At 41.2% G+C, this 25217-nt stretch overlaps 11 protein-coding genes across 11 annotated transcripts; 8 read left to right on the forward strand and 3 right to left on the reverse strand.

Annotated features, from left to right (window-relative positions):
* Positions 1-750: 750 nt before the first annotated feature.
* On the reverse strand, positions 751-3357 carry BCR41DRAFT_425567 (hypothetical protein). Its single transcript, XM_022030602.1, has 7 exons — positions 2772-3357; positions 2201-2597; positions 1794-2073; positions 1640-1650; positions 1507-1522; positions 1234-1409; positions 751-1107 (listed from the first exon to the last, which is right to left on the reverse strand). Exons 1-7 carry the CDS (start codon positions 3071-3073, stop codon positions 889-891), a joined length of 1401 nt encoding a protein of 466 aa, XP_021877030.1. The 5' UTR covers positions 3074-3357; the 3' UTR covers positions 751-888.
* Positions 3358-5609: 2252 nt separating this feature from the next.
* Positions 5610-8172, reverse strand: BCR41DRAFT_425568 (hypothetical protein; the record flags this gene model as incomplete). The annotated part of the gene is made up of 2 exons (XM_022030603.1): positions 7985-8172; positions 5610-7891 (listed from the first exon to the last, which is right to left on the reverse strand). Exons 1-2 carry the CDS (start codon positions 8073-8075, stop codon positions 5610-5612), a joined length of 2373 nt encoding a protein of 790 aa, XP_021877031.1. The 5' UTR covers positions 8076-8172.
* Positions 8163-9237, forward strand: BCR41DRAFT_188248 (phosphatidylinositol-glycan biosynthesis class S protein-domain-containing protein). Its single transcript, XM_022019801.1, has 4 exons — positions 8163-8339; positions 8448-8581; positions 8665-9128; positions 9223-9237. Exons 1-3 carry the CDS (start codon positions 8243-8245, stop codon positions 8905-8907), a joined length of 474 nt encoding a protein of 157 aa, XP_021877032.1. The 5' UTR covers positions 8163-8242; the 3' UTR covers positions 8908-9128; positions 9223-9237.
* Positions 9238-9344: 107 nt separating this feature from the next.
* BCR41DRAFT_312402 (phosphatidylinositol-glycan biosynthesis class S protein) lies at positions 9345-10575 on the forward strand (the record flags this gene model as incomplete). The annotated part of the gene is made up of 3 exons (XM_022021085.1): positions 9345-9447; positions 9551-9727; positions 9818-10575. Coding segments are annotated over 3 exons (1038 nt in total), but the record flags the coding sequence as incomplete, so codon positions are not given.
* Positions 10576-11055: 480 nt separating this feature from the next.
* BCR41DRAFT_361923 (hypothetical protein) lies at positions 11056-13015 on the forward strand. Its single transcript, XM_022025635.1, has 4 exons — positions 11056-11103; positions 11222-11348; positions 11491-12312; positions 12429-13015. The coding sequence occupies exons 2-4, from the start codon at positions 11270-11272 to the stop codon at positions 12860-12862; spliced, it is 1335 nt and encodes a 444-aa protein (XP_021877034.1). The 5' UTR covers positions 11056-11103; positions 11222-11269; the 3' UTR covers positions 12863-13015.
* A 120-nt stretch (positions 13016-13135) lies between these two features.
* Positions 13136-14500, forward strand: BCR41DRAFT_327750 (hypothetical protein). The gene is made up of 3 exons (XM_022021669.1): positions 13136-13767; positions 13853-13942; positions 14060-14500. Exons 1-3 carry the CDS (start codon positions 13162-13164, stop codon positions 14486-14488), a joined length of 1125 nt encoding a protein of 374 aa, XP_021877035.1. The 5' UTR covers positions 13136-13161; the 3' UTR covers positions 14489-14500.
* A 1156-nt stretch (positions 14501-15656) lies between these two features.
* On the forward strand, positions 15657-17864 carry BCR41DRAFT_361925 (glucose phosphate isomerase a). Its single transcript, XM_022025636.1, has 2 exons — positions 15657-16443; positions 16876-17864. The coding sequence occupies exons 1-2, from the start codon at positions 15730-15732 to the stop codon at positions 17830-17832; spliced, it is 1671 nt and encodes a 556-aa protein (XP_021877036.1). The 5' UTR covers positions 15657-15729; the 3' UTR covers positions 17833-17864.
* Positions 17865-18046: 182 nt separating this feature from the next.
* BCR41DRAFT_361927 (TMEM164 family-domain-containing protein) lies at positions 18047-19793 on the forward strand. The gene is made up of 4 exons (XM_022025637.1): positions 18047-18492; positions 18721-19064; positions 19201-19386; positions 19502-19793. The coding sequence occupies exons 1-4, from the start codon at positions 18263-18265 to the stop codon at positions 19684-19686; spliced, it is 945 nt and encodes a 314-aa protein (XP_021877037.1). The 5' UTR covers positions 18047-18262; the 3' UTR covers positions 19687-19793.
* A 19-nt stretch (positions 19794-19812) lies between these two features.
* BCR41DRAFT_361929 (hypothetical protein) lies at positions 19813-20970 on the reverse strand. Its single transcript, XM_022025638.1, has 2 exons — positions 20516-20970; positions 19813-20240 (listed from the first exon to the last, which is right to left on the reverse strand). Exons 1-2 carry the CDS (start codon positions 20898-20900, stop codon positions 20041-20043), a joined length of 585 nt encoding a protein of 194 aa, XP_021877038.1. The 5' UTR covers positions 20901-20970; the 3' UTR covers positions 19813-20040.
* A 419-nt stretch (positions 20971-21389) lies between these two features.
* On the forward strand, positions 21390-22559 carry BCR41DRAFT_374535 (hypothetical protein; the record flags this gene model as incomplete). The annotated part of the gene is made up of 1 exon (XM_022026876.1): positions 21390-22559. One exon carries the CDS (start codon positions 21390-21392, stop codon positions 22557-22559), a length of 1170 nt encoding a protein of 389 aa, XP_021877039.1.
* Positions 22560-22799: 240 nt separating this feature from the next.
* Positions 22800-24979, forward strand: BCR41DRAFT_374536 (DHS-like NAD/FAD-binding domain-containing protein; the record flags this gene model as incomplete). Its single annotated transcript, XM_022026877.1, has 3 exons — positions 22800-23307; positions 23354-23791; positions 23889-24979. 3 exons carry the CDS (start codon positions 22800-22802, stop codon positions 24977-24979), a joined length of 2037 nt encoding a protein of 678 aa, XP_021877040.1.
* Positions 24980-25217: the final 238 nt, after the last annotated feature.

The raw sequence follows: 25217 nt of genomic DNA on the forward strand, positions 1-25217 counted from the left end.
TCTGTGTCAATAAAAGCATTGCCACCACGAATGTTGGAATCATGATACAAGTGGAGAGGCTCATATTCATATATTCAGACGCTGGTAATGCCGTCTATACAGTAGAAAGTATTACAGCACAACGATCACCATTAAACATGTCATGTATCAGCAGCATCAATACTATCAATACCCAATATCATCACCAGCATCATCAACATCATCAGCATCATCAACATCATCAGCATCAATGAATAAGCAAAGGATAAAGAGACAGATAATGATTTTATCAGCTTCTATTGAAAAGTTTCGATTACAAGGCTTGAGGAAAATAAGAAGTTGTTCAACCACATGTACCAGCCAAGTCTTCCTATGCTAACAAAGAGGTTGAGATCTCAGCCACAACAGCTAGGAAAAATAAACCAAACTCTCCTCATAGAGTGCCAGACAATACTGAGACATGCCCTTTTAATTCGTAAATCTGCGTCTTACACATTCTATTCTCTTAAAATGATGTAAGTGCATCAAGAATTAGATGAACCCGAGCATAGTCAGAACTTTACTGGCGAATAACCGGTAGTATATTAGTGCTCGTGGCCAATGTGCATCCGTTGGGACTGTGTGAAAAGGTATCAAGTCGAACATTCCAGGCACAATGGCCAACTTAATGGACAACTCTCAACAGAATAACATCATTATTTCCATCACATTTTATATAATAATAAGAGCTTTGATAATTGAAATGAAAGCGGGAATGTTTATATGCTTTATAGGGTTGGTATGTCATATAATGCGTATCATGATTAAGTAAAACTACAGTATCATCAATAAGCAGCAACAGGTAATAAATAAATAATAGGAGAGAAATTAAGAATGAATAAATAAAAAAGCAAAAAGCAGAACAATGATTTAAAGAGCGGTGGTACTTGTGCTAGCTTGTGCTTTCAAGTACACAGCATATTTCTTGGAAGGCCTTTGTGGCGTCAATGGTGCTGTGCCTTTGGTCTCAATGCGAGGTAGGAACAACGCTTGAGGTCTATACGACAATGTGTACTCCAGACTTTTCTCCTTAAAATACTTGGGAACAAGCTTGAGAAGTACAAACCGTGCTGCAGTGTCCAACCATGTCTAAAAACATATTCATAATGCAAATATTAACATTTTTAAGCCGGGAAGCAATGCAATTGATCAAAATCTCTTGGAGAAGCAATGTAAACAGCACCTTTTTTTTTTTTTTTTTTTTTTTTTTCATACCTTTCCAGCTAAGACTGTAGACATTTGTTGAACTGAATTCAATTCTCTCTTGGTAGTAGGGAAGCGCTCCAGATAATAGTCGTCAAAGGCTTTAGCAATGTGCTTGTCAGTAGCAGAAGGCATCTCATATAAGCAGTTGACGAGGACAACGGCATCAAGGATAGCATTTAAAGCACCTAGTATGGATAAAATGATCATCAACTATTAATCAGGTTGTAATTCATTTTCTCTTCAAAAATTAATAGTCCTTGAGAATTTTTTTTTTTTTTTTACCAAAGTTTGGTAACAACTATTGTTTAAGGATGAATTATTTAAACAAAAGAGATCGTTAGCATGAGTTCAGGAATTTTGGTTTGATAGTCCGTTTAGTTTTCATTTGTAAAACATTTTCGAGAGTGAACCTTACCCTATGCGCAGCTATGTTAATTGCAATCGATTCGTATCATATCGCAGAGAGAGAGAGAGCGATTAAAATAGTCAGTCATTTTTCTTTTGTGCATTCTATGAGAACATACTTTGACTTTTTTGTTTTTGTTTTTGTTGTTGTTGTTTTTTCTTACCATCGCCAATGAGTACGGTACGACCATGCTTCCAAGTCTCAAAGATCTTCTCCTCAAGAACGACTTTGGAAATGGATTCTTTGGGGGTGTTCTCAAACAGATCCTTGAGCTCACCCATAATTGGCAGCTTGTGCTGTTTCCACTCTTCAGGCAATTGTGAAACATCAAACATATTATAGTCGGCATTCAACCAGTTCTCATATAGCTTTGGATCCATCGAGCTCGACTGCACATCAACACGCCAGCAGATACGGTTGTTCGGGATCGTAAAATATCTCCACTAAATGTACAGACACACATAAAAAAGGAAAGGAGCATACATTGCCGAGAAAGAGAAAGAGTCAATTCTCGTGTTCGTATGACATACGATTGAATGGGCCTCAAGGGGAAATAGTTAAAAGACCTACAGTCAATCCACGCTCCTCACCAATGACAGTGTCACAGTGGGACTCGTCATCCTGAAGGCCTTCAAAATTGGCTGGGTTCATTGGGTTTGTTGTGCCGAGAATACTCATGTAATGGCTGACAAGGCTCACGTCACCATCCTCGGTGTTATTAGGGAGGATATTCTCTTTCTTCATCTCGTTATAGAGAGCTTGACGAACACTGCTATATGAACCATCAGCGCCAATGAGGATGTCACCAGTATATGAGCTTCCGTCGGCGCAGGTGATGGTCACACTTTCAGAGTCCTGGGTCAAGGAGACGATCTTCTTATTCATATGTACCTTTTCTTGTGGGACACGCGAACTGAGAAGTGCATGGAGTTGAGGGCGCGATGTCACCAGCGAGTCATAGCCCGTTCTGGATTTATCGACAAGGCACCAAATAACAAAAATAAAAATTAAAAGGATGCATTAGAGTAGAGCGCGCGTGTACTTGGAGAGAAAGATGCAGTCTGTCGTGTAACATCCATGTTCCTTTTTTTTTTTTTTTTTTTTTTTTTTTTTCTCCACAACTACCACGACCATTACTTACAAGGTCTTGTTGTTTCTAAGTCGAATTTCACGAATAATTTCCATATCTTCTTTGAAAATGGTGGTCCCATCAATGATTTTAGAAATAGATTTAAGCTCTTCCAAAAGACCCAGCTGCTCCAAGAGCGGCATAACATTAAACCCTAGCCCTGTAGCAGATCCTTGAGTGCACACCTGCTCGTCCCTTTCAAAGAGCTGGTACTCTATACCGGCCTTCTCAAGAAGGATAGCCACAGTGAGACCACCAATCCCAGCGCCTGCAATAAGGATTTTGGGTTCTTTTACTGGGGTTATCTCAGGCATGGTGGGTCTTTACAGGGGGATGAATGCACGGATGAAGGAGGGAAAAGAAGGACGAGTGAACGAGTGGAGAGTGGGACGAAGGAGTGAGAGAGAGAAAATAAATGTGAGTAGATGGAATAAATGTGAAGAATAAAAGAGAGAGGAGAAAGAGAGAAAGAGAGAGAGTGAGAGAGTGAGAGAGTGAGAGAGTGAGAGAGGGTAAAGTGATGGAATGAAGAAAGAGGAAAAGGAATGAAAGTGATCAGATGAATGAAGTTCGAGATGAAGATTAAACTACATGTGTATGTTGTATATCTTGTAATACAAGGTAGATGATATCCCATTGAATGTGGTCGCGAAATGTAAATTCAGGTCCATGTCTAAAGAAAATGAATGGCAGAGCAGTGTTATTGAAATGGAACATTATTTTAATAAAACAAACAGGTTGCGCCTTGCGGGATCGGCATGTAAGGAGAGGGTGTGTTTGCTACCTTGATGCCATGCATAGAAAAGCAGGCGGGAGACACATGGGCGCCCGAACAGATCCTGACCCGCCTCTGAAAAAAAAAAGGTTTATTCATTCAACTCTCAATGCAGTATGAATGGATGATAAATATATATATATATATACATTTATATATAATATATTAATATATATATATATAATATATATATAAATACAAATTCGATTCAAAAGGCACATGGATGAGTAGGCTGATCTCTCTGCTCTCTTTATTTTTTACCCCGATTAGAGTCCGTAGCCCTGTTTGCCATGCCAATGTCATTGTGTGTAACATTTACAAAAATGCTCCTTTCAATATAGTTTTCGATTTAATGGGTTCGCTCTCTTCCTTTTATTCTTCTGTATTTCCGTGAATTGGTCTCTTGCTTCAACTTTCTTTCACCCTACTCATGAAGGGACCAATGGGGCAATCCAAGGTATCATATATATATATATATATGCTTTGTAAACAGATCGGGTTTTTGGCTGACCCTATCAAGGGTAGTAGATCTAGGCTACTATCCCTAACCCAAGTGCGGAGCAAAAGAAAAAAAGGGGAAAATGGCTCCACACTTCAAGAACCCTAAATAAATAAACGAAAGTATATACAGATTTGTGGTGATCTTCCAACCATGGACAATAAAAAAGAAAAAGAAAACTAGGACTGCGGAAGAAAATGTCCCTTCGCTCTCTTTCCTTTCTTTTCTTTTCTGACCATCTGTCGTACTAAACAAAATAAGCATGATAGAGTATCACCGTATAAAATTGGCCTATACATGAGCTATGGCAATCTAATACAAGTATATATACACAGTATAGTCGTGTATGCTCTTTATGGCTCAGCTTGCAATGGAACATCAAAAGCGTTAAAACCTTCATTATCCTTTTGTAGTTTTTTTTTTTTATATTCCTTTCTGTTCGTTCATTTTATTTTTTTCCTCCGTGCAGATTCTTTGATTTCCTTCACAAATATAGCTCACAAAATGCATTTTTTTTTTTTTTTTTTAATATTTCGAATAATACATTCATGACAAATACGATACAGGAAGGCGTTCAATAATTCCTGATCGAGGAACTACATCCATTTTTTTATCTGGTGAAAATATATACACAATATATTGAGAGCATATGAAGACGATTGGTAGATTACAGAAATGAGCCTCGAGGTGGAAATAAAGTGCACAATATAAAAACTATTATATGAGCAACAACACAAGCGTAAAAACGAATGAACTTAATGGCTACATTATTACAAGGAGAAATGTCTGCATTCCCTGCCTTGGCTGACGAAGCCGTGTAACCAAGTAAAATTGCTAGTGTTACCATCTCTGTGTCATCACACCCATTTCACAAAAAAAAAGTCATCAGCTGTCGTTTGAATCAATATATTCAAATCGATGAAGCTTTATCCGTCAATTAAACAATCTACCATCAATTATAAAGTAAGGTTGGATAAAAATGGTGTTGTATAGAGTCATTGAGGAAGAGCAAAAAGCTGAAAGACAAACTCAAACAACAAATAACAAAAAAAAAAGACTTATTCAGTTCAAGACGCTAGTTGAGTAAAGGAGAAGGTAAGAAAGTAAGTAATAGCGGGTCGACGATGTTGTTCATGATGAATTAGTTTGTGTGTATTTAATATGGAAAGAAGGGAACCAGGGCCTCTGCCACAGAGCGTATGCAATCCAATATTATGTATTAATACTTTATATTTTCATAAATAACTTTGCGACTATCTTTAATGCTTCGAGAAAAAAAAAAAAAAAAAAAAAAAAAAGCTTCTTTTGAATAAGAGCCGCCTTGCTAGGTTGAGTGTTCTACATGCTCTTGATCTTCGCGAAAGACTGACTCGCTTGGCCTTTAGGAAGACCAAATAAAAGACAAAAATAAACATTCTATCCCCACTCAATTTGCCTGGTATTAGTAGATTTATAATTCATATTACATACAATTTAAATTAACTTTACATTAGGTGGTATTTTCTAGCAATACAGTTGGAAAGAGTCTGCAGTAAGACTGGGCTTTTTTTTTTTTTTTTTTTTTTTTTGGCAAACTTCATCCATCATGGTTGAGACCCAGACTGCTCTGGGTTGTCATTGTGTCAGAATAATATCCCAGCCGAGGGGCTGGAGGTGGATTGCGGTTCGATGCTGGTGTTCGAAATCCCTGTGAGGAGGAGAAGCTTGTTTCAGGAAAGCTTTGTTGTTCACCTGATCCTGCTATCATATCTAACAGTAATCTGTCTTCATCTTGTTCTTGTTCAAGTATATTCGAGCCATTGAAAGCTGGAATAGGCATAGAGTCCACATTAGAGCCGCTACTTAAAACGTTAGATGCAAATCCACTCTCATCACCTGAGGATGTCTGCCCTGTCGGTCTGTGAGATCTATCGATTTGATCCTTATCTGACGATGATGATGTAGCTGCTGCTGCAGATGCGATAGCAGAAGCAGCTGCCTGAGTGGCTGGAGATGGCACTATCGAGTGCACGGAACGCCGCGAGCTATCAACAAGACTAAATCGACCAAGCCTAGCTAAGGGCGAAGGTGTCATGAAAGACGGGGGACTAGAACCCATACTGCTCCCGCTACTTTGACCAGTCCCTAGAATATCTCTCCTTATTTGTGTTTTAGAAGAACCAATGGGAGTAGCCACTGTTTGCCTGCGGTTAGATGTGGCAGCAAATGCAGAATTAAAGGATTCGAGGAATGCTGCTCCAATGTCACTACTGATAGTACTGGCACTGATGCCTTCTGCAGCAGTGGTGCTGGTGGGTGCTGTTGTGAGCAGAGAAGCAGGCTGTGCTGCTGATGACGTTGAGGTTGAAGGCTGTCTCGACCCAGTGCCACTGCTTGAGCGAACTAAGGATGGTTTATCAGTAAAGACATCTGACGCCTTCGAGAATAACAAAGATAAGGATGAAGATGATGCTGGCTGCTTCGAAATAAAAGAATCCCTTGCTTTTATTCTCTGCATAGCTTTTCGTATTTCAGGTGGTGTCTGGAGTGCTTTGAGTAAAGGATCCTCATCCACAAAATCTCCTTGGGACTGATGTTGAGAAATGCTCCTGTGGGTGGGACTATGGCTCCTCTCCTCGTTATCACTCTCCTGCTCCTGGTGAGGTGCTCCAGAAAGATTGCTTTGTGAACGGGATGAAGGGGCAAAAAACCCTTTGACGTTCGCCATCTTACGAGGACTCACAAACAGCCGCTCATTATCCCGTTGCTTATCGGTCAATGAAGCCCAGTTCTTAGATTGGGCATCAACTGTGTCCTCTAGAGGCTCAATAAAATCCTCTCCCCGGCTCCTTTTCTTTGATCCATTGATCCCTAAATCTCTTGAAGGTGCTACCTCACTGTACTTTTCTAAAATGGCTGCATCGTCGTCGTCATCATTGTTCACCAAAAGTGGCTGTGGGATACCAAGCCCATCCTTCATCTGAACCCTGTCGACACGACTCTTTGCTACAGCCGAATGCGGAGTCACTGCAGGCTTGGATCCCGGTATTGAAGTATGAAGCGTGGTGGGGGAGCTGATCACATCTTGATGGTCCTCATCTACATTGAACTCAGTAGATTCCCAATCCTTGCTACTTGTTGCAGGAATTTGAGTCTGATTGGACTGTGTTTTTGACGGCGCAAGAACTGTATCATTGGCTTGGCTTTGATCAGACTGCTTCTTTGATGGTGCCGGCTCTGCTCGATTAAATGTCGATAATAACATTGATCTGTCGCTGTGAATAATAGCTGGTATTGTAGATGCAGGTTCTTCGGCAGTTCGTTCATTTTGACGAGTCATTCGAATTGGCGTTGTTCGTGATGAGTTATGGTTTTCATGCTGTGGCCAGAGGATCCCAGATGAAGGACGGGCATCAGCTCCTAGTTGGAGACGAGATATCTTATGGTTGCTACGTATTGGAGTGGGTGTCGAGGGCATTGATCCAAGCGATGAACTACCCAAAAACCCCGGTGAAAGCCTAGACGACGAAAGATCAATTTCGTCAATTCGCTGACGGTTTGTTGAGGTCTCATCCTGATTAACATCATCGTGGTCATGGTTAGAGATATCGAAAGTATGTGGCAGATCAACGCGCTCTTGTGCCCCTTGACTCACTCTAGAGTTTTCTGCCTCTATAGTGGAGTGTTGTTTATTGCTAGCCTCTTTGGCCGTCCGATTTCTATGACGACCAATAGGTTTCCTGGGGGTCAACGTCGCTTGAAAAAATCGATGCCAGTACTGTGTAACGTCCCTGGTTTTCCTTGATGATTCTGCATAGCGTTCCACTTGCGGTATGATCTTTGTTGATACTGTCATTTGGCTTTTGGAAAAGCTTTCATCTGTTGCAATAGAATAAAATAAAGCTTTGGGTTAAAAAAAAAAAAAAAAAAAAAAAAAAAAGGGTCATATTCTCTACTGAAAATCTTTCATACCAATCTCCTGCATAGTCCTTGTGATGGCTTGGTCGAGACGCTCGATTTCATCAAGTACTTCTTGAGTAGACGGTGGTTTAAAAGACATCATAAATGAGTGGCGGTCTTAGAAGACACGTTCAATCATGTAGTAAGATGGGAAGTGAAGTGAAGAGGACAGGCTCTCCATTGTTTGCCAAAGACAGGGGAGCATTCAAGGAGAGCGGTCACTTAAAAAAAATGGTCACTACGTAAGAATGCCAACCAGGATGTTTAAAGATGAGCAACTGCTTCAGCTTTCTTTCATCACATCAAACACAAGGTCACAGGAAAGGCACAGTCATGGCGCTAGACAAGCAAGTATTGGCTTCGCGGGGTAAGGACATCAACCATAGTTGTATTTGATGTTTGGCGTTCTTCTGTGCCAACTACGCTCATTTCATTGAGCTTCAGCGTAACAGTATTTTCTGATATTACGTTCTAGATCGAGCTAGACGACATATTTTATTGTCAGTATGGGCAGTTGTTCTGTTTGGACTCCCTCTGTGGTGGAAAGCGACGCGTGTTTACAGAGCTGAGCTGCCCTATAATGACATTGCACAGTGGAATGATTGGAAGGTATGGACTCAAAACGTTAAAAAATATTCTGGAGGTATAATACTACGTAAAGCTGACATACTCTTCATATTGTTATGTAATAGACGTGCAAACCAAGTTTTCCTATCAAGGTCAATCTGCACCTTTCGAAAATAGCGCCCATAAGTACACAGGAGGACGAACATCAGATTTTGAGTGGGATCAAAGATACAGTAAGCACAGGGATTGCAGGACTCGTTGGCATACCAGAGCGGCCAATACACCTTGATATTAACCAGTCATGGAGTGGATCAAAAGAGCGAGATATCTTAAGTAGGATGAACAATCCATTTTCCCTCGATCCTTGAACATCTGTTAGCATGTATTTTACTGATAGAGAGCATTGGCAGTGGCGTGGGATTTAATACGTCTATTCAACATCTTGCCACGCTTTTTGCGTCTATATTCTTAGATCGAGCCAGCGTAATCCCAGGCACATATGATTTTTATATCTCACCTGGAGCTAATACCAGTGCGACTATTCGAAGTCAGAGACAGGGATTCATTCAATTGCAGACATGGAATAAAGGTAGGCTAGCTAATAAGACACTTCCTCAAATGTAATAGAGCTTGCCAAACCCTTACCATTCTCTTTTATATATATATATGTTTATACTCCGTAGAGCACATTAGTAACTCTGTTATAGAGACGCTGAATGCGATTTTTTCAGAGGAAGAGGGAACAATTAGACAACTCTTCCTTACTCTAAATGGTCAGGGTTCTGAAAAAACAAAGGGCCATCTTAAGGCTGTGAAGTACGCTCCAGGATACCAGCTAACATTTAGTCTGTTCAGCGGAGATGCATCCAATGGTGTTCGTGAATGGAAGATACAGGAAGCCATCAATGGTAACACTTGTTCCAAACAATGTAAAAATCGTTGATCAATATTCAGCAATAGTCATCTAACTATTATTTTCATCCCCGCTTTCCTGGCGTTATTGTCCTACAGCCTTTTTCGCCCCGTTCTTAAAGAGCATGTCTGTCATTTCGACGTTTACAGTAGAATCGCAAGTGCAACACTACGCTTCATTGACTTTCGTCCCTCAATTTGACGCAGATCGTAAGGAGCATTATTTAACACCGGACACCCTTCCAAATTTTATTAACGCTGCCGAGTGGAGCCTTGGTACGTCACAGAAAGAAGAGCTTGTCAATTGTGATTTGATATTATAGCGATTGAAGCAGATGATAACATGTTCAATTTTAATATATCTAGCATCCACGGTCTCGTCATTACCTCCACTTAACTTCCTGGCATATGTCCCTAAACCAAGCGAGAGTCCTTTAGTGATCAGGAGCGAGTCTTCAGGCTCTCGCTCTCTCACAAACTCATTTCTGATTCCTCGATGGGGCGGTATTACTATCTTGAATAGGGAGCATGGCAATACATCTTCAACGCCTCATGTCATCACCGTACAGGAATTGGAGCCACCTATGAAAATCTTTCTGACACAGTTACGCGATCTCATGGGTGTATCTGATCTTTCTTTTTCAAAGGCGTCGTTCCCGATTGTATTTCACAAGACTGTAAACGGTGCACTAACAACATGGGAATTGGATAGTCTATTGAGAAGACGGACTGCAGAGAACCTAGTCGATTCGTTGGCGACGATTGCATCACTTGCAAGGCTAGTGATGGATACACCCAATATGGTTGTGTTGGACCATATCCAGAAGGATGTTATTAATGCTTTGAAAGATGTCGAGCGTTCTTGTCAAAGACTCTCTGAACAAGATTATCTTGAAGCAATATCAGCATCAAGAGACGCACTCGTCAAATCCGAGACTGCTTTCTTTGATCCAACGATGGTTTCAATGCTTTACTTTCCAGACGAACACAAGTATGCCATATATATGCCTTTGTTTGTACCCATCTCGGTACCATTGGTAATGGCGGTGCTGAGAGAATTGAAGAGATGGAAGGAGAATAAGAGGAATACTTCTGACGAGACTAGTAAGACCAAAGTGGATTGATAAAGATTGTTATTAGGACAGTAAAAACTACAAAAAATAAATACATATAATATATACATTTAAACATGATGACTATGTGGGAAGTTTTGACAGGAAAGAAGATATTACATTGCGCCAAGCTTGATAATGGACGCGTAAATGCAAACCGATCGATATAATCATTGCTTGGCAATAATCGGATGCACGGTGCTTGATCGGGTGGGAACATCCAAAAAAAAAAAAGCGTATCTAAAGTGAACCGTTGTACCACCTCATAACGGTTTGAAAAACATTTTAAATGAAAAATGTTTGGTTGCAAATGCATTCACGCTGAATAACGACATTTCCGTTTTTAGGGTGAATCTTTTATGGCAGACATGTGCACAATCCGCCTGTAATAAACGCTCCAACGCTCAATTGCTGGGTTTCCTCTGGTTATGGACATGAGCACAGCATATCAATTCCATCTCTCTCTCTCTCTCTCTCTCTCTCGCTCTCTCTCTTTTTTTTTTTTTGTCCTCATTGCTCATCTGATCCTTTTTTAACTTGGTAATATAAAACCATCCCCCTTTTTTTTTTTTTTTTTTTTTTTTTTTTTCCTCCTTCACCATTCATGAACTTGACCATTTCTTATTAACATTCAACACTTTTTTTTTTGTAATTGTAGTCCAACAACCTTGCTCGCTAGTCAACCTTTGTACACTACTCAGTAAGAATGGCTGGCACAACACAGTCGCCGTTGGCTATGCTGATGCTAGTCACCCCATATACTATCCTCTATCTAGTGAATCAGTGTAAGATACCATACTACATTTAACCAATCCTCATAGTTACTGTCCATGATTATTTCTTCTTTGTTCTTTTATGCCTTGTTCATGTAATAATAACGTTTTTTTTTTTTTTTTTTTTTTAAAAAAAAAAAAAAAAAAAAAAAAGTGCTTCTCCATGGCGTCTTAGATAGAATGCATTATATCTTTTTCGAGCTTATCTTTGTACTGGCATTTCGCAAAGTCTTTGGACTCCCCGATCTTAGCGAACGATTGTTCCCAGCACATGTACCTGTCCAGTCTACAGAAACTGTTCGTCTAAAGACATCCATTGCCAACAATACCACCACAAATTCAGGAACAACCATCAAAAAGAAAGTGAAGGTCGGCCGTAAGTCAATGTCAACAACAATAACAAGGAAACCTAAAGAACAGCCCTATGCCGACAAACTGGCCGCCATGGAAAAGAAATTCATGGACTATGTGGAAAACACAGAGATTTGGGAAAAGGTCCATGAGGAAACTTCACCAGGTCTGATTGAAGTGTACCAGTACAAAGCTCGTCCGATGTGTTACAAGATCATTGCAGTCATGGACAATGCCGTGGGCGTGACATTTGATCTGCTTACTGATATTGATCAGCGTCTGACATGGGACCCACTTTGCGTTGAGGCAAAGACTATCGCTAATGTCTCACCCGGTGTGAAAATTCAATATGTGCGAACCAAAGGAATGTGGCCAACGACTTCAAGAGATACGCTTGTGCTGGGTACTATCAAGAAGTTAAGAGAAGGAACGTTCTTCAGCGTAACATCTTCTGTGGAGCATCCTCTTATGCCTGAGAGAACCAAAGAAAAGTTTGTCCGTATGGAGACTGCAGTTGCCGGCCAGATTGTTGGACCAGAGCCAGGACATCCCGAAAAATGTCGGTTGGTGCAGATACTCGACGCAGATTTGAAAGGCTGGATTCCAGAGAAGGTCATTCAGCTAGGTAAGTAATATTAAATATTTGTGTATGATCCTGTGCTTACAACCAATATCTCAGCTTGGGAGACACTTCAAAGGTGAAAGGTTTTCCTTACACCGTTTTTATTTCATTCCAAATAGTCTCTACAAAGTCTATACCTCAAGGGATACATAAAATCAATAGGATATTACTCAATCTTCAGCCCTATTCGGAATCTAAGTCATTACAGCGGGTTCTTGAACTCAAGGCAGCTGAAGAAGTACAGGATGATACCAATGATGAAAAGGCAGTAGGAGATAGCTTTTCACATGAGCTCAAGGTCAAACACAACTCTGCATTGATGACTGCTGCATCAAAGTTACCAGATCACTCTGTGGTGCATGACAACGAAAGTTTATTTGATAGAGGCACAGTCGAGAAGAAACAACGAAATTCGTTCCGAGCCTTTTGGCATGGCATCAAGCATAGCCTAGCCTATGGTGGCGCTCCTAGCAAAACAAACAAAATTTTAGTGACGGCATTCGTTATCGCGATCCTCGGGCCGGCTCTTGCGCGGTTCAGACGACGTCGTTAGATATTCTAGGAATTAAACTAAAAATACATACATACTATCATTTGACAGGTTTGTCACCAGCCTAAATGATGAAATTCATGTACCTGTCTTGCTCTTCTCTTTCAGGGACCGCGTAGGACCTGACTTTCATTCGTGAAATAAATATTCCCGATTGTCCCTGTGTCACTGATCAAAGCAATTTTTTTTGATAAGGATCGATGAGTTTATCTAGGACGAGGTAAATTTCTTTAAATATCTGATAATTTCTTACTCGTCTTTGGCCTCTCTCTCACTTCCAATACCCAAGTAGACTTTTCTTTATGCCATCCTTGCCACTTCCGGTTTACTTCCTCAACAGTCTAAAAACACATTGGGGTTATAAATTAGGCTTCACTCTCATTGTCTATGTGGCCCTGGTGCGGTACAAACGCTACCAACGGATCAATGCGCTCCTTCAAAAATACCCAGATCCAACTATACCACTACATAACCGTGAAGCTGCGCAAGAAGTGCTTTGCTGCTTCGGACACTATGATTTTCCATACCTTTATGCTGTGTCTATGGAATATGCCCTCCTTATGACATATGGCATCCCATCAATCTCTCGAATCTTAGCTGGAACCAGAGAGTTCGCGCGACAATGTTTAAAACGGACTGATGACACAGTTCTATTCTTACATGAAATGGCAGAGCCATACCCGAGAAAAGTCTATCGCGAGATGAAAAACAATGGTCAACTGGATGAGGTCGAAGATCGAAACGATACCATAAGAGAATCAATCGCGACAGAACGAGTAAACTTCATCCATGGGCATTATCCTATTAAACATGACGACTTCTTATATACAATAGGATTGCTTGTCCTCGAGCCTGCCCGGTGGATCGACCAATTCGAATGGCGGCAAATCACAGAACTGGAGAAGAATGTAAGTTTTTTCTAAACCAATAATCTTTTTCCAAAAATAGTAATATCGAAGACGTTGTATAACACTTTTTTCTCTTTTTGTGTAGGCATTGCTGGCGGTTTGGATTTACCATGGCGAACGTATGAATATTCAAAACATCCCACGGTCATACAAAAAGCTTGAGGAATGGACAAATGTAAGATTCTTTTAACATACTTTAAAAAAAAAAAAAAAAAAAAAAAAAAAAAAGCAAAGAAAAGTATATATAGAATTTGAAATAATAATGAATGATTTTCTTCGTGGTTGTTTCTAGAATTATGGAGCCAAGCACATGGTGTACGCTGAGTCCAACGTTGGTGTCGCCGAAGCAACCATAGACCTTTTCATCACTCTCGTTCCACGCTTCCTAAACCCGATCGCCCGCCAAATCACTGTTGCTTTACTTGGTGATCGACTTCGTGGTGCGTATGGGATCGCACCTCCACCGCGCGGCCTTAAATCATTTGCTGTGGCTCTACTCAAACTCAGAGCATTGTTCATCAAATATTTTATGCTACCCAGACGATATCCTTTGATCAGGACGGCTCTAAGAGCAAACGCGGATAATAAATATGTACCACGTTGGAACAAGTATGGGTCCGTTTATCCACATGGTTACAAAATTGAAGACTTGGGACCACGCCGGTTTCAAGGCAAATGCCCAGTGCTAATGAAAGGAACGATGAATAGCAGCGATCACTAGACGTCTAAGGTGTTAGAACAATAAAAGTTTTTTTTTTTTTTTTTTTTTTACATATAAAAGGCCTAATGTAAAGCGGTATCATCACCCATCTTCAATGCAGAGTATCCATTTAGGAATACTAAGTATTATTGTCACGCTCCCAGTGTGCGTGCCTTGCATATACATATATCTACCCGAGGTAATCACTGTTGTCCTCACATGTCTGTGACCTCATAGTGGCAGCGTGGAAGCAAGTGTGGTTTATCATCCTTGTTTAATATGGGACTCAACATAATACGACGAATTTAGAAGTTTCTAAATATCCTGTTCATATCTTCATTGCATGGACTAATGTGAATAAAACTCACAAAAGTCTAAAGTTGGAAGTAATATGATAACTCGTACTGAAGATACCCTCCATTCATAAATTCTACAATCTATTCAAGCAGTTGTGGCACACGGACCATGGTGTGAATACACATTAAATTCACACAGCAGACATAGTTTTAATTATAAATCAACTTTGAGGCTTTTGCTCAACTCATTCCTTATCAATAGATCTTTGTTCATTGAACCCTCGCTCCTGTTGACAAACCCAGCCATTTTATAGTTATCTGATATCAGTGTGTATATTATTCAAAGCCAACTATGGTTATGATTGATGGCTCACACACTTAAGCATGAGATACGACCCCAGACCCCAATGAGAATTTTTGGGATAGCATCGAAGCTCGATTCTAACAAGTTGGCCAAAGAAGAAGCCACTTTGCTTTCAAATGCACCATAGCATTAATAATAGCCCCAGTACTTCCCAAGCCGTATACCGCCTTGTGCAATTACCATGACCATCGTATTAGCCTGTCCTCGTTCAAGAGAGATCTATAAGGAAGAGATAAAATACCTTAGGGTCCAGTGAATGGATTATAGAGAAAATGTGTTTTTTTTTACAAATAAAAAGATTGTGTAGAATGTCCATGCAAGCATGCAAGATTCCCACCGTGTGCCATGACCCCAATGAATTTCAGCTGAATCTTATTCGCTGATAAGGAGGACTTTGTTCTAATTTCTAATTCGAAAAAAAAAAAAAAAAAAAAAAAATTGTATGTATTTATTCTCAGCGACGACCCTTTGTCCGTCATTCATTCATTCATTCATTTCTTTCTTTTTTTTTTTTTTTTTTTTTTTTTTTTTTTTTTTTTCATTCTTTTTCCCATTACTTGCTCAATTAAACCCCAACATTCACCTCCTGTTCAAGTCTAGCCATGGTCCTCGCAAACAAGCTCCACGCATGGAAGGCACTCCAAGCTCACTACGACCAGCATGCTGCCAATATCATTATCAAGGACGAGTTCGCTAAAAACCCAGCTCGGTTTGAGCAGTTCTCGCGTCTTTTCCAAGGCCCAACTACAAAGTCCTCTATCTTGGTCGACTTTTCCAAGAACATCATCACAGAAGAGACCTTTAAACACCTTATTGATCTGGCCAAGGAGGCTGGCGTTGAGGAAATGCGCAAGAAGATGTTTTCGGGAGAGCCTATCAACTTTACTGAGAACCGCTCTGTTCTTCATGTTGCCTTGCGCAACGTGTCCAACACACCCATCTATTCTGAGGGCAAAGACGTGATGCCAGAAGTCAATGCTGTGCTTGAGCACATCCGTTCCTTCACAGAGTCTGTCCGCTCGGGTGAGTGGAAAGGATACACTGGTGAGCGGATCCAGGATGTGGTCAATATTGGTATTGGCGGATCAGACCTTGGACCAGTCATGGTCACGGAAGCTCTCAAACCATACGCGACTCAAGGCGGATTGAGGGTCCATTTTGTCTCCAACATTGATGGTACTCACATTGCTGAGGTCTTCAAGAAAGTCAAGCCTGAAAATACACTCTTCATCGTCGCCTCCAAGACTTTTACCACTCAGGAAACCATTACTAACGCTACTACCGCTAAGAACTGGTTCTTGAAGCATGGTACAGAGGTAAGCTTTTAAAGTCAAATTCAACCTTGTGATTCAGTGTAGGCATAGATCAATTAGTTAGTATATGCTTTTTTTTTTTTTTTTTTTTTTTTTTTTTTTTTTTTTTTTCAAAATATCCACAAAGCGTGAGGCTGGGTTAATTGTATGCCACGTCTGCTGTGTACATTGAACATTGGAGAGAGAAGGGGCTTCAAAACAGCTGTGGCACCATTTCTGAAAAAATCTTATTTTCCATGGAGACACACAAAAAAAAGAAGGAAGGTATTCTAGCAGTCAGAATACGTCATTTGTACGAACGATGTGGAAGTTCTCCAGATCATGAAATTGGTGGCTGAAAAAAGGCTCGAGTATGAAGCAGTCATCACTGTCTAGGTCTTTTTAAAACATGTAACTAAATTCCCCTCTGTTCCTCTCTGATTCTTTCTGATTTAGGCTGATGTTGCTAAGCATTTTGTCGCTCTCTCCACCAATACAGAGGCTGTCAGCAAGTTTGGGATTGACCCCGCAAACATGTTCCAGTTCTGGGACTGGGTCGGTGGCCGTTACTCTCTCTGGTCTGCTATTGGTCTTTCAATCGCTCTCTACATTGGATTTGACAACTTCAAGGAGCTTTTGACAGGAGCACACGAAATGGATCAACACTTTGTCAATACTCCTCTTGAGAACAACCTCCCTGTCATTCTAGGTGTCCTCGGAATCTGGTACATTAACTTCTTTGATGCCCAAGTCCATGCTATTCTACCCTATGATCAATATATGCATCGCTTCCCTGCCTATTTCCAGCAAGGAGACATGGAATCTAATGGCAAGTACAGAAACAGAGATGGCGAGGCGGTCCCTTACGGTACTGGTCCATGGGTTGTAGGCGAGCCTGGAACGAATGGCCAGCATGCTTTCTATCAATTGATTCACCAAGGAACTCGCATTACTCCTTGCGATTTTTTGGCTCCTGTTGAGACTCATAATCCCCTGTCCGGTCATCATGATATTTTGCTTTCCAACTTTTTCGCCCAGACTGAGGCATTAATGGCTGGTAAAGACGAGAAGACCGTACTTGAGGAGCTGCAGCAAGACAAATCACTCGCAGCTGAAAAGATTGAACGGATTGCACCCCATAAGGTGTTCAAAGGTAACAAGCCCACCAACTCGATCTTGTTCCAGAAGTTGACGCCTGGCACACTGGGTGGCCTGATTGCTCTTTATGAACACAAAATATTTGTCCAAGGTGTGATCTGGGACATCAACTCATTTGACCAGTGGGGTGTTGAGCTTGGCAAGCAATTGGCCAAGAAGATTCTGCCCGAGTTGACGACGTCTGGCGAAGTACGCTCGCATGATGCTTCGACCAATGGCCTCATTAACTTTTATAAGCAGCACAAAAAGAATTGACTGGATGAATTAAAGGCACTCCTGTAGAAAAGATTAAATAAAATCCATTTTCAATTATGATTCCGTCTACGCCTAAATAGCCCGATTGTGCCTGAACCAGAAGTAACGCCATCACAGTGGGCCAATCACATATAAGACCTGGAATTAGTTGTGCCACACCATACATCGCCCTTCCTAAATAACTAAATGAACATTGGGCAACTGCGCTTTCACAGCATTCCTTCTATTTTTCTTTTCCTCTCTCTCGCTTCCACACACTCCTCACATCCCCAACAGCCACATCGGATCAAAAAAAAAAGTCTGAGCTTCGGTTCAAAAAATATATTCTTTTGTCCTTTTCAACATCTTTTCAACCTTCCTACATCCCCTTCCTCAGCAACTAAGCATTCGCCACTTGCAGCGTTATCACTAAGCTAGCTCCTTCAAAGCCATGTCTCTCACAAAGGCTATTGTAGGTTTTCTAGAGACCGAAATCATCAACCCTGCAGCAAAATTTGTAGAGAAGATTGCATTCGAGATGCCTAGTGTAACTGACCTGGCGGACACATACAAGGGCACCTGGTATCTCTCACCCAGACAGCACACCATCGAGTTTGTCTGTTATAATATTCTCTTCTTTGTCCTCTTCCGTGTAGGACTACATCTCTTCCGCAAGAAAGGGTATGGCATACACTAGTATATATACATATATCTCCCACATATTTCTGATCAAGTTGATTCAAGTAACCTCATTCCAATCGAGTAAAATGAAATGAATTCAATTCAATTCAATCATTCTTCTCTCATTCTTTCCATCATATGCATTCCCGCATAGACCAAGGGAGAAAAAGAAGTGGAACATCTGTTGCTGCATATAGAATTAATTTGGACTTTTGTTGCTTTTTTCAGATCAGCATTTTATAGCCCTCGATTGGACCAACTCTCTGAGAGTATTAACACCAATGTGCTCTCAGCACATGTCATGGACAAGGCTGTTCTCGCACTTCTCTGCGGTTCATATGCCCTAACTGTCTATCACAAGATTTTCGGTGACAATTTCATGTATCTCTTGCAACCCTGCCATGTCAACTTGTTGCTGTTGATCTTTACAATGGTGGGTCCTCGGGAGAGTAAGATGACCAGATTAGCATTCAACTCGTATTTGCACTACATCTGGGCCACTATCTTTGCACTCTCATTCCCAGATACATCCGAAAATGGGCTGTGGTTAGTGATCGAGAACTTTTGGCTGGGTAAGTCGGTTTAGTTGGTTTAGCAAATATGTTCATGGGTTTGTCATATAAAATGTATTGGGAAGAAATCGCTGACATAGCCTTTTTTCCTCCCTTTTTTTCTTTATCCACATTGCTCTGTTCTTTGGACAATTAGAGCATTATCTCTTGTTGCTCGTCCCTATCTATCTGATTTACACAGGTCGTTTCGCCGTATTCCCTCTATCGTTCTCCTATGCGGTCCTCTCCTATGCCCTATTCTCACTCTTTCATTCGTTTCTCTTGAGTGGAATTGGACTACTAACTGGACACAATCTCAACTATATGCTTGTCCCTCCTAATTGTAAGTTTTTTTTTGCTTATTAAAAGTATTATTAATTCTGGCTTGAGTGGCGAAATGCGCAATATGCATGTGATGGTTTACAAACAAAGTTTATGCATTCATTCCAATCTTCTAGCCCCATTAGTACATGGATTGGGCAAGTACTATCGTCTTATAATGTACAGCAGTATGTTCGTATTGACTTTGATTTCACGATACATCATTGTCGAATTTCTGTCGCTGGGATTGAAGTTCAAGCAATGGAACAAAGCAAATCAGTTGATGCGTGAACAAGGAATTCCTCGAGTCAAAAAGGAATAAAAACATATATATTTATGAATGCAGGCCCGACCAGCATTCGCCTTCAACACAAACGTAATAATAGAAACAAGTATTCACCATATACATCTGTAATAAAAATCATTAGGTATTATATATAATAATTTAATATGAAAATATGACTTTGTTAAAATACAAAATGGGTAAACAGTTAATGCAAGTTGAATAAATGCTGGTTTTTAGTGATATTGTTACATGTGGGAATGGAAGCAAAATAAGAGGGTATGAATCAACAAGACAAGGTAGCATGAAAAAGTAATATGAAAAGAAGGAAGAAAAAAAAAAGAAAAGCAATACTCTAAGACATAAGTTTGCACTTGACCCCCAACAATCCCTTTACTCCTGCATAGTGGATCCCTCAGTAGTATTTGAATTGGCCATTCCTGCTGCTGCAGATCCTGCGACATCACCGGCCAGTTTGGCAAGATGCTTAGGGTCGTTGAGTTTGATCATCTTGATACGGTTCAGTGAGTTAAGATCACCATCCCATTCTCGGAGTGTCTGGACATTTTTCGGACTTGAGAAGTCGGGGATTTCTGAAATAACGAATACATTGTAAAAAAAAAAAAAAAAAAAAAAAAAGGTCAATATGAGAAAACTAGAATGAGTTGGTGAAGTTGATCCGTTGATTGTTTTTTTTTTTTTATAAATCAGAAGTAAACGCTTAATCTCATTGAGAATCGAAATGAGCTGGGTTTAAAGTAGCTGCGTAGATCATCATAGTACAATAAAGCAAGGATCAAAATGTCCTGCTTGTTTCAAGGACTAGGTGTGATAAACAAAATAATACAAAAAATATATAAATATTTACCAAAGCCAGAAGCATACTCCTGTCTTTCCTTGGCCATGATAGCCGTCAACATGTCTTCACGGGCAGCTTTAGGGCGAACCTTGCCCGGACGGTGTAAAGCAACAAGGGATTGATATTCATCATTGAAGCGGGAAAGATATTCTTCAATGAGCTGGTGGTGTTGCTCTCGTGTCAATGTTTTAACCTCCTCAGGGACGGCATGACGGAACCAAAGAATACGATCCGACTTTAAAAACGAGTTGTTGGCACGGGTTTTCTGACGCTGGTCCAAACGATCTTTGCGTAGAACCACTCGCATGACCTGCTGTGCCTTTCTGGAGGATGGATGGATCATATCCTTGTTTTTGATGGATTTCATCGTATGGCGCTTATTATTGGAAACCATTTTGATTAGAAACGGTTGTATATGCAAATGTAAAGTGTGTTAAGGAAGCTAATTAGCTCGAATGAACCTGAATAAAGGAAGAGTGAGAGGTTTTTTTTGTTTTTTGTTTTTTATTATGACGTGGAGACGGTCAAAAACCCTTAATGAATAGCAAGGCATTGTCCCCATGGGATCACGTACATGTGGTGTTTGTGGTGTTTCAAGTCAGTGCTCAAGAGAACATATCTCTACGCCGGCGCCCTCTTTTGCTAGTCTTCTAGTCTTCAACAAGCTCATTACACATATCCATCCATCCTTTCAGCCTTTTTTTTTTTTTTTTTTTTACTTTTTATTTTTGATTCCATTTACAAGTTGTTTATAGAAAAAGAATTCATCTTGTTGCACCTCATCTCGCTCTCTGCCTAGGACGCGTTATAGAGAGACAGGCGACAGAAACAGCAGAAACAACAATAGCAACTCCAAGAAGGCTTGCCCCAGCAATCGCAAGTGATGAACATGAGTGCTTCTGAAGAGGACAGTAACAACACTAATGTTAGCCTTAAAGTACCAGCGGAAATGCTGTCCAACACAACAAGTAGACCAGCGTCCCCGGTCAACAGGAAACGGACAGACGACGACTCTACCTCAGGTTCGGGCCATCACCGCCAAGGCAGCTCAGCTAGCAACAATTCGCTGCCACCGACTAAAAAATCAAAGACTTCACCACCTCTTGCACCGATCCAAAACACTGGTACTGCTCTCGACGGTCCCATACTGGGCGGACACGGTCAGACTGATTATAGGCAGCCAAAAGAGATTGTGGACGACACAATTTCCCCGCAGACTTCGCCTATGCTCGAACCATCAATATCTTTGAAAACAGTATCCTCTACAGAAAAGCGGTACTCACCGGTAGCAGATGTCCCCATGCAGTCAAAGGCGCGTAAACTGGACGATAATGATCGACCTACATCCCCTTCATTTAGGGCTGGCTCTCCACCGTTTCGTGTCGGATCCCCGCCTCTTAAGACTACATCACCTTCCCTTGGACGAAGCGCGACAGCTATACTGGATAGTCTATCTAAACCAGGAGAAAACTCGCTTGGTAACTTAAATTTGGGTACCCCTGTTATCGGAAGAACCCCTGTTGGAGAGCGCGTGATGGGTGTGATCACAAGTCAGCCTAATTCACGTCAGTCGAGCCCCGATCCGTATGATAAAGTAGCAAATATACCAAACCAGCCTGAGGTGTCGAATGCAAAATCACCAATGGAAACAGAGGTAACTTCCGACGTGAATGTTGAGGAATTCAACTTGGATGATATCCCAGACACTAGTGCAGAAAGGATACCAGGGGAGCCTAGCCCCGCGGGGGCCATGCGTATTTCCTCTGATGATGAAGACCCAGTAGACGCGCTTGCAGAAGAGCCTATGCACGAAGTAGAAGAATATAGCTATGACTCTGAGGAAGAGGATGAGTTTGGACAGGATTCTATGGATGAAATTGATATCGAGAGCATTGGTATGCCGGATTATGACTCGGACTCAGAGAGCGTTCCTTATAAAGACCCAGATCCATCATGCCTTGATCGATTCACTAAGGAAGAAGCGGATGCCATCATTGATGATGTTAGAATGCATGGTAAAATACCCAATCTCATTTTTCAGATTATATTCTAAAAGTAAATCAAGACCTTTTACAAGCCTTATCCTTTCGGTTTACTAATGTTTACTTGCTTCTTGAGGCATAATAGGTATTAAATATGTGATCCAAAAGTATGTTGTGTCAGGGCTCGCGTCGATCAAGAAGATGCTTCTTCTGACATTCTCAGAAAAAGAGAAGGCAAGCCGCATTTTTAATACTTAAACACCCTGCTGCGATGGCCAAAACTGAATGGCTTTAATAAACGCAATCCGCATATGGGAAAGCTAACAATCGTCGTTCAACTTTCCACTGGACCACAGATTGAGTTGTCGGACAACTTGACAGAAAGGTACCTCCTTGGAGCGCTATCGGACCGCCTGAAAAAACTGCTACGGCGACGCCAGAAGTTACAACACGTAAATACGTTAGAGGATGTGGTATCACTGCTCAAGAGTTCGAAGCAGATCATGGTCCTAACTGGCGCTGGCGTTTCAGTCTCATGCGGGATTCCAGATTTTCGTTCTGAGGATGGCATTTATTCACGGCTCTCGGAATTTGAGTTGGATGATCCTCAACAGATGTTTGACCTTGAATTCTTTCGAGAACGACCGCAAATCTTTTACTCTTTTGCGCGCGAAATCTTCCCAAGCAACTTCACTCCCAGCCCAAGTCATTATTTTATAAAGCTGCTGGAAGATCAGGGTAAACTCCTTCGGAATTATACGCAAAATATTGATACCCTTGAACAAAAAGCCGGAATTCAAAAGGTTTTGGAATGCCATGGTGGGTTTTTTTTCTTTTTTCTTTTTTTCTGTTGATGGTTATGCAGCTATCCTTCATTTTGATAACTGGATGAGCGCATCGCATTCCTATATGCTGACTTTTTGCTTCATACTCCTCTCAGGTTCTTTCGCAACGGCAAGTTGTGTGCGATGTGGACACCAAGTGCGGGGTGATGAGATTAAAGAACATATTTTCAAGCAAGAGGTTGCTTACTGCAAGGTTTGCAAAACTCCCACTCCACCTCCAAAAGCGAAAGCAAAATCCAAGAAGCGATCCAAATCTGGTTATCACTCGTCTGACGAGGATTCTGAAGAATCTGACGGTGATGATATGAACAAGCCTTTGATGAAGCCAGATATTGTATTCTTTGGAGAAAAACTTCCTGACGTCTTCCATACGTCCCTCAAGGAGGACCGTGGAAAAGCTGATTTACTCATTGTGATTGGAAGTAGTTTGAAAGTAGCGCCTGTCAGTGACATCATGCGTAAGTACACCTTCTTTTTTAGCCCGAGTAGTCATCTATGAAATACACATATACTGCGAATTGACCCATTCTTCGTTTTATGATGTATCTTTTATAGATCAACTGCCACACTCAGTTCCTCAGATCTTAATCAATCGTACTCCAAATCATCAGACTGAATTTGATGTACAACTTCTGGGCAATTGCGACACTATCGTAGCTGAGCTTTGTCGCATGGCTGGGTGGGAATTAAAGCATGAGAGGCTGCCTCGAGGGACGTCTACTGTACCTGATATGGACAAGTATACAAATGAGGATGGCTCTGGAGCAGGAGGCCGTGCAGCGTGGTCGTTTGTTGAACCAAACGTTTATTTATTTGACGGCGCGGACCCAGAAGAGCTTAACTTTCAAGCGATCCAAGAAAGGTACCGAAGGAAGCCACGTGGCGAAATAGGCGGTCTTATCAGTGTCGGAGGCCATGATAGTGATGTCGAGGATGAAGAAGATGAAGAAAATGATGAAAATGAAGAAAATGATGATAGCGGTAGTGACAGTCAAGCTGAAGGTAGCGAGCATGCAAGCAATGATTTGGAGGACATGGAAGGCCTCACTACTGAGATATCTAAGCGGCGACTAACGCCATCACAGCCTGACCGTGCCGGTAGCACAGGATTAATGGATGAGGACCATGTGGACTTGGAACAGAGCAGTGAGCACAATCAAGATATTACCAGAACTGCCAGTGCAAATATAAACACTTCAGCCTCCAACCATACGGTGATTACGCCTCTAGAACCATTACAAAGTCCAAGTCTACAGCCTGCAGGGCTCGCTACTGGCACAACTGAGCCTAGAAGTGGAAGCATCCAGCATATTCATGACCAGCATCCAGAGGCCGACAGCTCACGTCCTCTTCCGGCATTGGCTACCATTGGAACGGTAGCTTTGAAAGACCCAATCGTACACAGTGACGGTGATGATGAAGACGATGAAGACGAGGAAAAGAAAATCCGTGTCATGTTTGCCGAGAAAATGCCCAAAGATTTGGGCGAAGATGATGATCTTGGACTCTCGCGCATCCACAGTCGACGGCCGAGTATGGATTTGATGCCAATCACAGAAGATGCACAGGAAGTGGAAGTTGACGATGGTAGTTCGGATGGTGGCGGCCATGATTCCCAGGCTATAGAAGCTGAAAGGGCCAACTAAAAGGTGTTGTTAAGCAAACAAAATATGTATATAAATCAACAAAGGTGAAAGGTGATCGATTATTGCATCGCTGACTTTATTTTTATTAGTATTTTCTTCTTTTTTTTTTTTTTTTTTTTTTTTTTTTGCTTTGCTAATCAAAATGCGATGATCCATGTATTCATGCAATTATGCTGTCGTAATGCTCCGTTCATGCTTTGTCTGTGTAAAAGATATTGATATTGCCTTGTACTTCATT

Source organism: Lobosporangium transversale (assembly GCF_002105155.1).
Source record: "Lobosporangium transversale strain NRRL 3116 chromosome Unknown BCR41scaffold_51, whole genome shotgun sequence".
NCBI lineage: Eukaryota > Fungi > Mortierellomycota > Mortierellomycetes > Mortierellales > Mortierellaceae > Lobosporangium > Lobosporangium transversale.

Bases quoted from the DNA above. Each gene is read 5' to 3' on its own strand.
- BCR41DRAFT_425567 (XM_022030602.1), bottom strand. From the start codon at position 3,073: ATGCCTGAGATAACCCCAGTAAAAGAACCCAAAATCCTTATTGCAGGC. The intron at 2,598-2,771 runs GTAAGTAATGGT...CGATAAATCCAG, and splicing joins CTTAGAAACAACAAGACCTT to AACGGGCTATGACTCGCTGG. The intron at 2,074-2,200 runs GTAGGTCTTTTA...CTGTACATTTAG, and splicing joins GTGAGGAGCGTGGATTGACT to TGGAGATATTTTACGATCCC.
- BCR41DRAFT_188248 (XM_022019801.1), top strand. From the start codon at position 8,243: ATGAGCAACTGCTTCAGCTTTCTTTCATCACATCAAACACAAGGTCAC. The intron at 8,340-8,447 runs GTAAGGACATCA...ATTACGTTCTAG, and splicing joins GCAAGTATTGGCTTCGCGGG to ATCGAGCTAGACGACATATT. The intron at 8,582-8,664 runs GTATGGACTCAA...GTTATGTAATAG, and splicing joins CACAGTGGAATGATTGGAAG to ACGTGCAAACCAAGTTTTCC.
- BCR41DRAFT_361923 (XM_022025635.1), top strand. From the start codon at position 11,270: ATGGCTGGCACAACACAGTCGCCGTTGGCTATGCTGATGCTAGTCACC. The intron at 11,349-11,490 runs GTAAGATACCAT...AAAAAAAAAAAG, and splicing joins CCTCTATCTAGTGAATCAGT to TGCTTCTCCATGGCGTCTTA. The intron at 12,313-12,428 runs GTAAGTAATATT...CATTCCAAATAG, and splicing joins AGAGAAGGTCATTCAGCTAG to TCTCTACAAAGTCTATACCT.
- BCR41DRAFT_327750 (XM_022021669.1), top strand. From the start codon at position 13,162: ATGCCATCCTTGCCACTTCCGGTTTACTTCCTCAACAGTCTAAAAACA. The intron at 13,768-13,852 runs GTAAGTTTTTTC...CTTTTTGTGTAG, and splicing joins TCACAGAACTGGAGAAGAAT to GCATTGCTGGCGGTTTGGAT. The intron at 13,943-14,059 runs GTAAGATTCTTT...GGTTGTTTCTAG, and splicing joins AGCTTGAGGAATGGACAAAT to AATTATGGAGCCAAGCACAT.
- BCR41DRAFT_361925 (XM_022025636.1), top strand. From the start codon at position 15,730: ATGGTCCTCGCAAACAAGCTCCACGCATGGAAGGCACTCCAAGCTCAC. The intron at 16,444-16,875 runs GTAAGCTTTTAA...TTTCTGATTTAG, and splicing joins TCTTGAAGCATGGTACAGAG to GCTGATGTTGCTAAGCATTT.
- BCR41DRAFT_361927 (XM_022025637.1), top strand. From the start codon at position 18,263: ATGTCTCTCACAAAGGCTATTGTAGGTTTTCTAGAGACCGAAATCATC. The intron at 18,493-18,720 runs GTATGGCATACA...TGCTTTTTTCAG, and splicing joins CATCTCTTCCGCAAGAAAGG to ATCAGCATTTTATAGCCCTC. The intron at 19,387-19,501 runs GTAAGTTTTTTT...CCAATCTTCTAG, and splicing joins TATGCTTGTCCCTCCTAATT to CCCCATTAGTACATGGATTG.
- BCR41DRAFT_361929 (XM_022025638.1), bottom strand. From the start codon at position 20,900: ATGGTTTCCAATAATAAGCGCCATACGATGAAATCCATCAAAAACAAG. The intron at 20,241-20,515 runs GTAAATATTTAT...TCGTTATTTCAG, and splicing joins GGAGTATGCTTCTGGCTTTG to AAATCCCCGACTTCTCAAGT.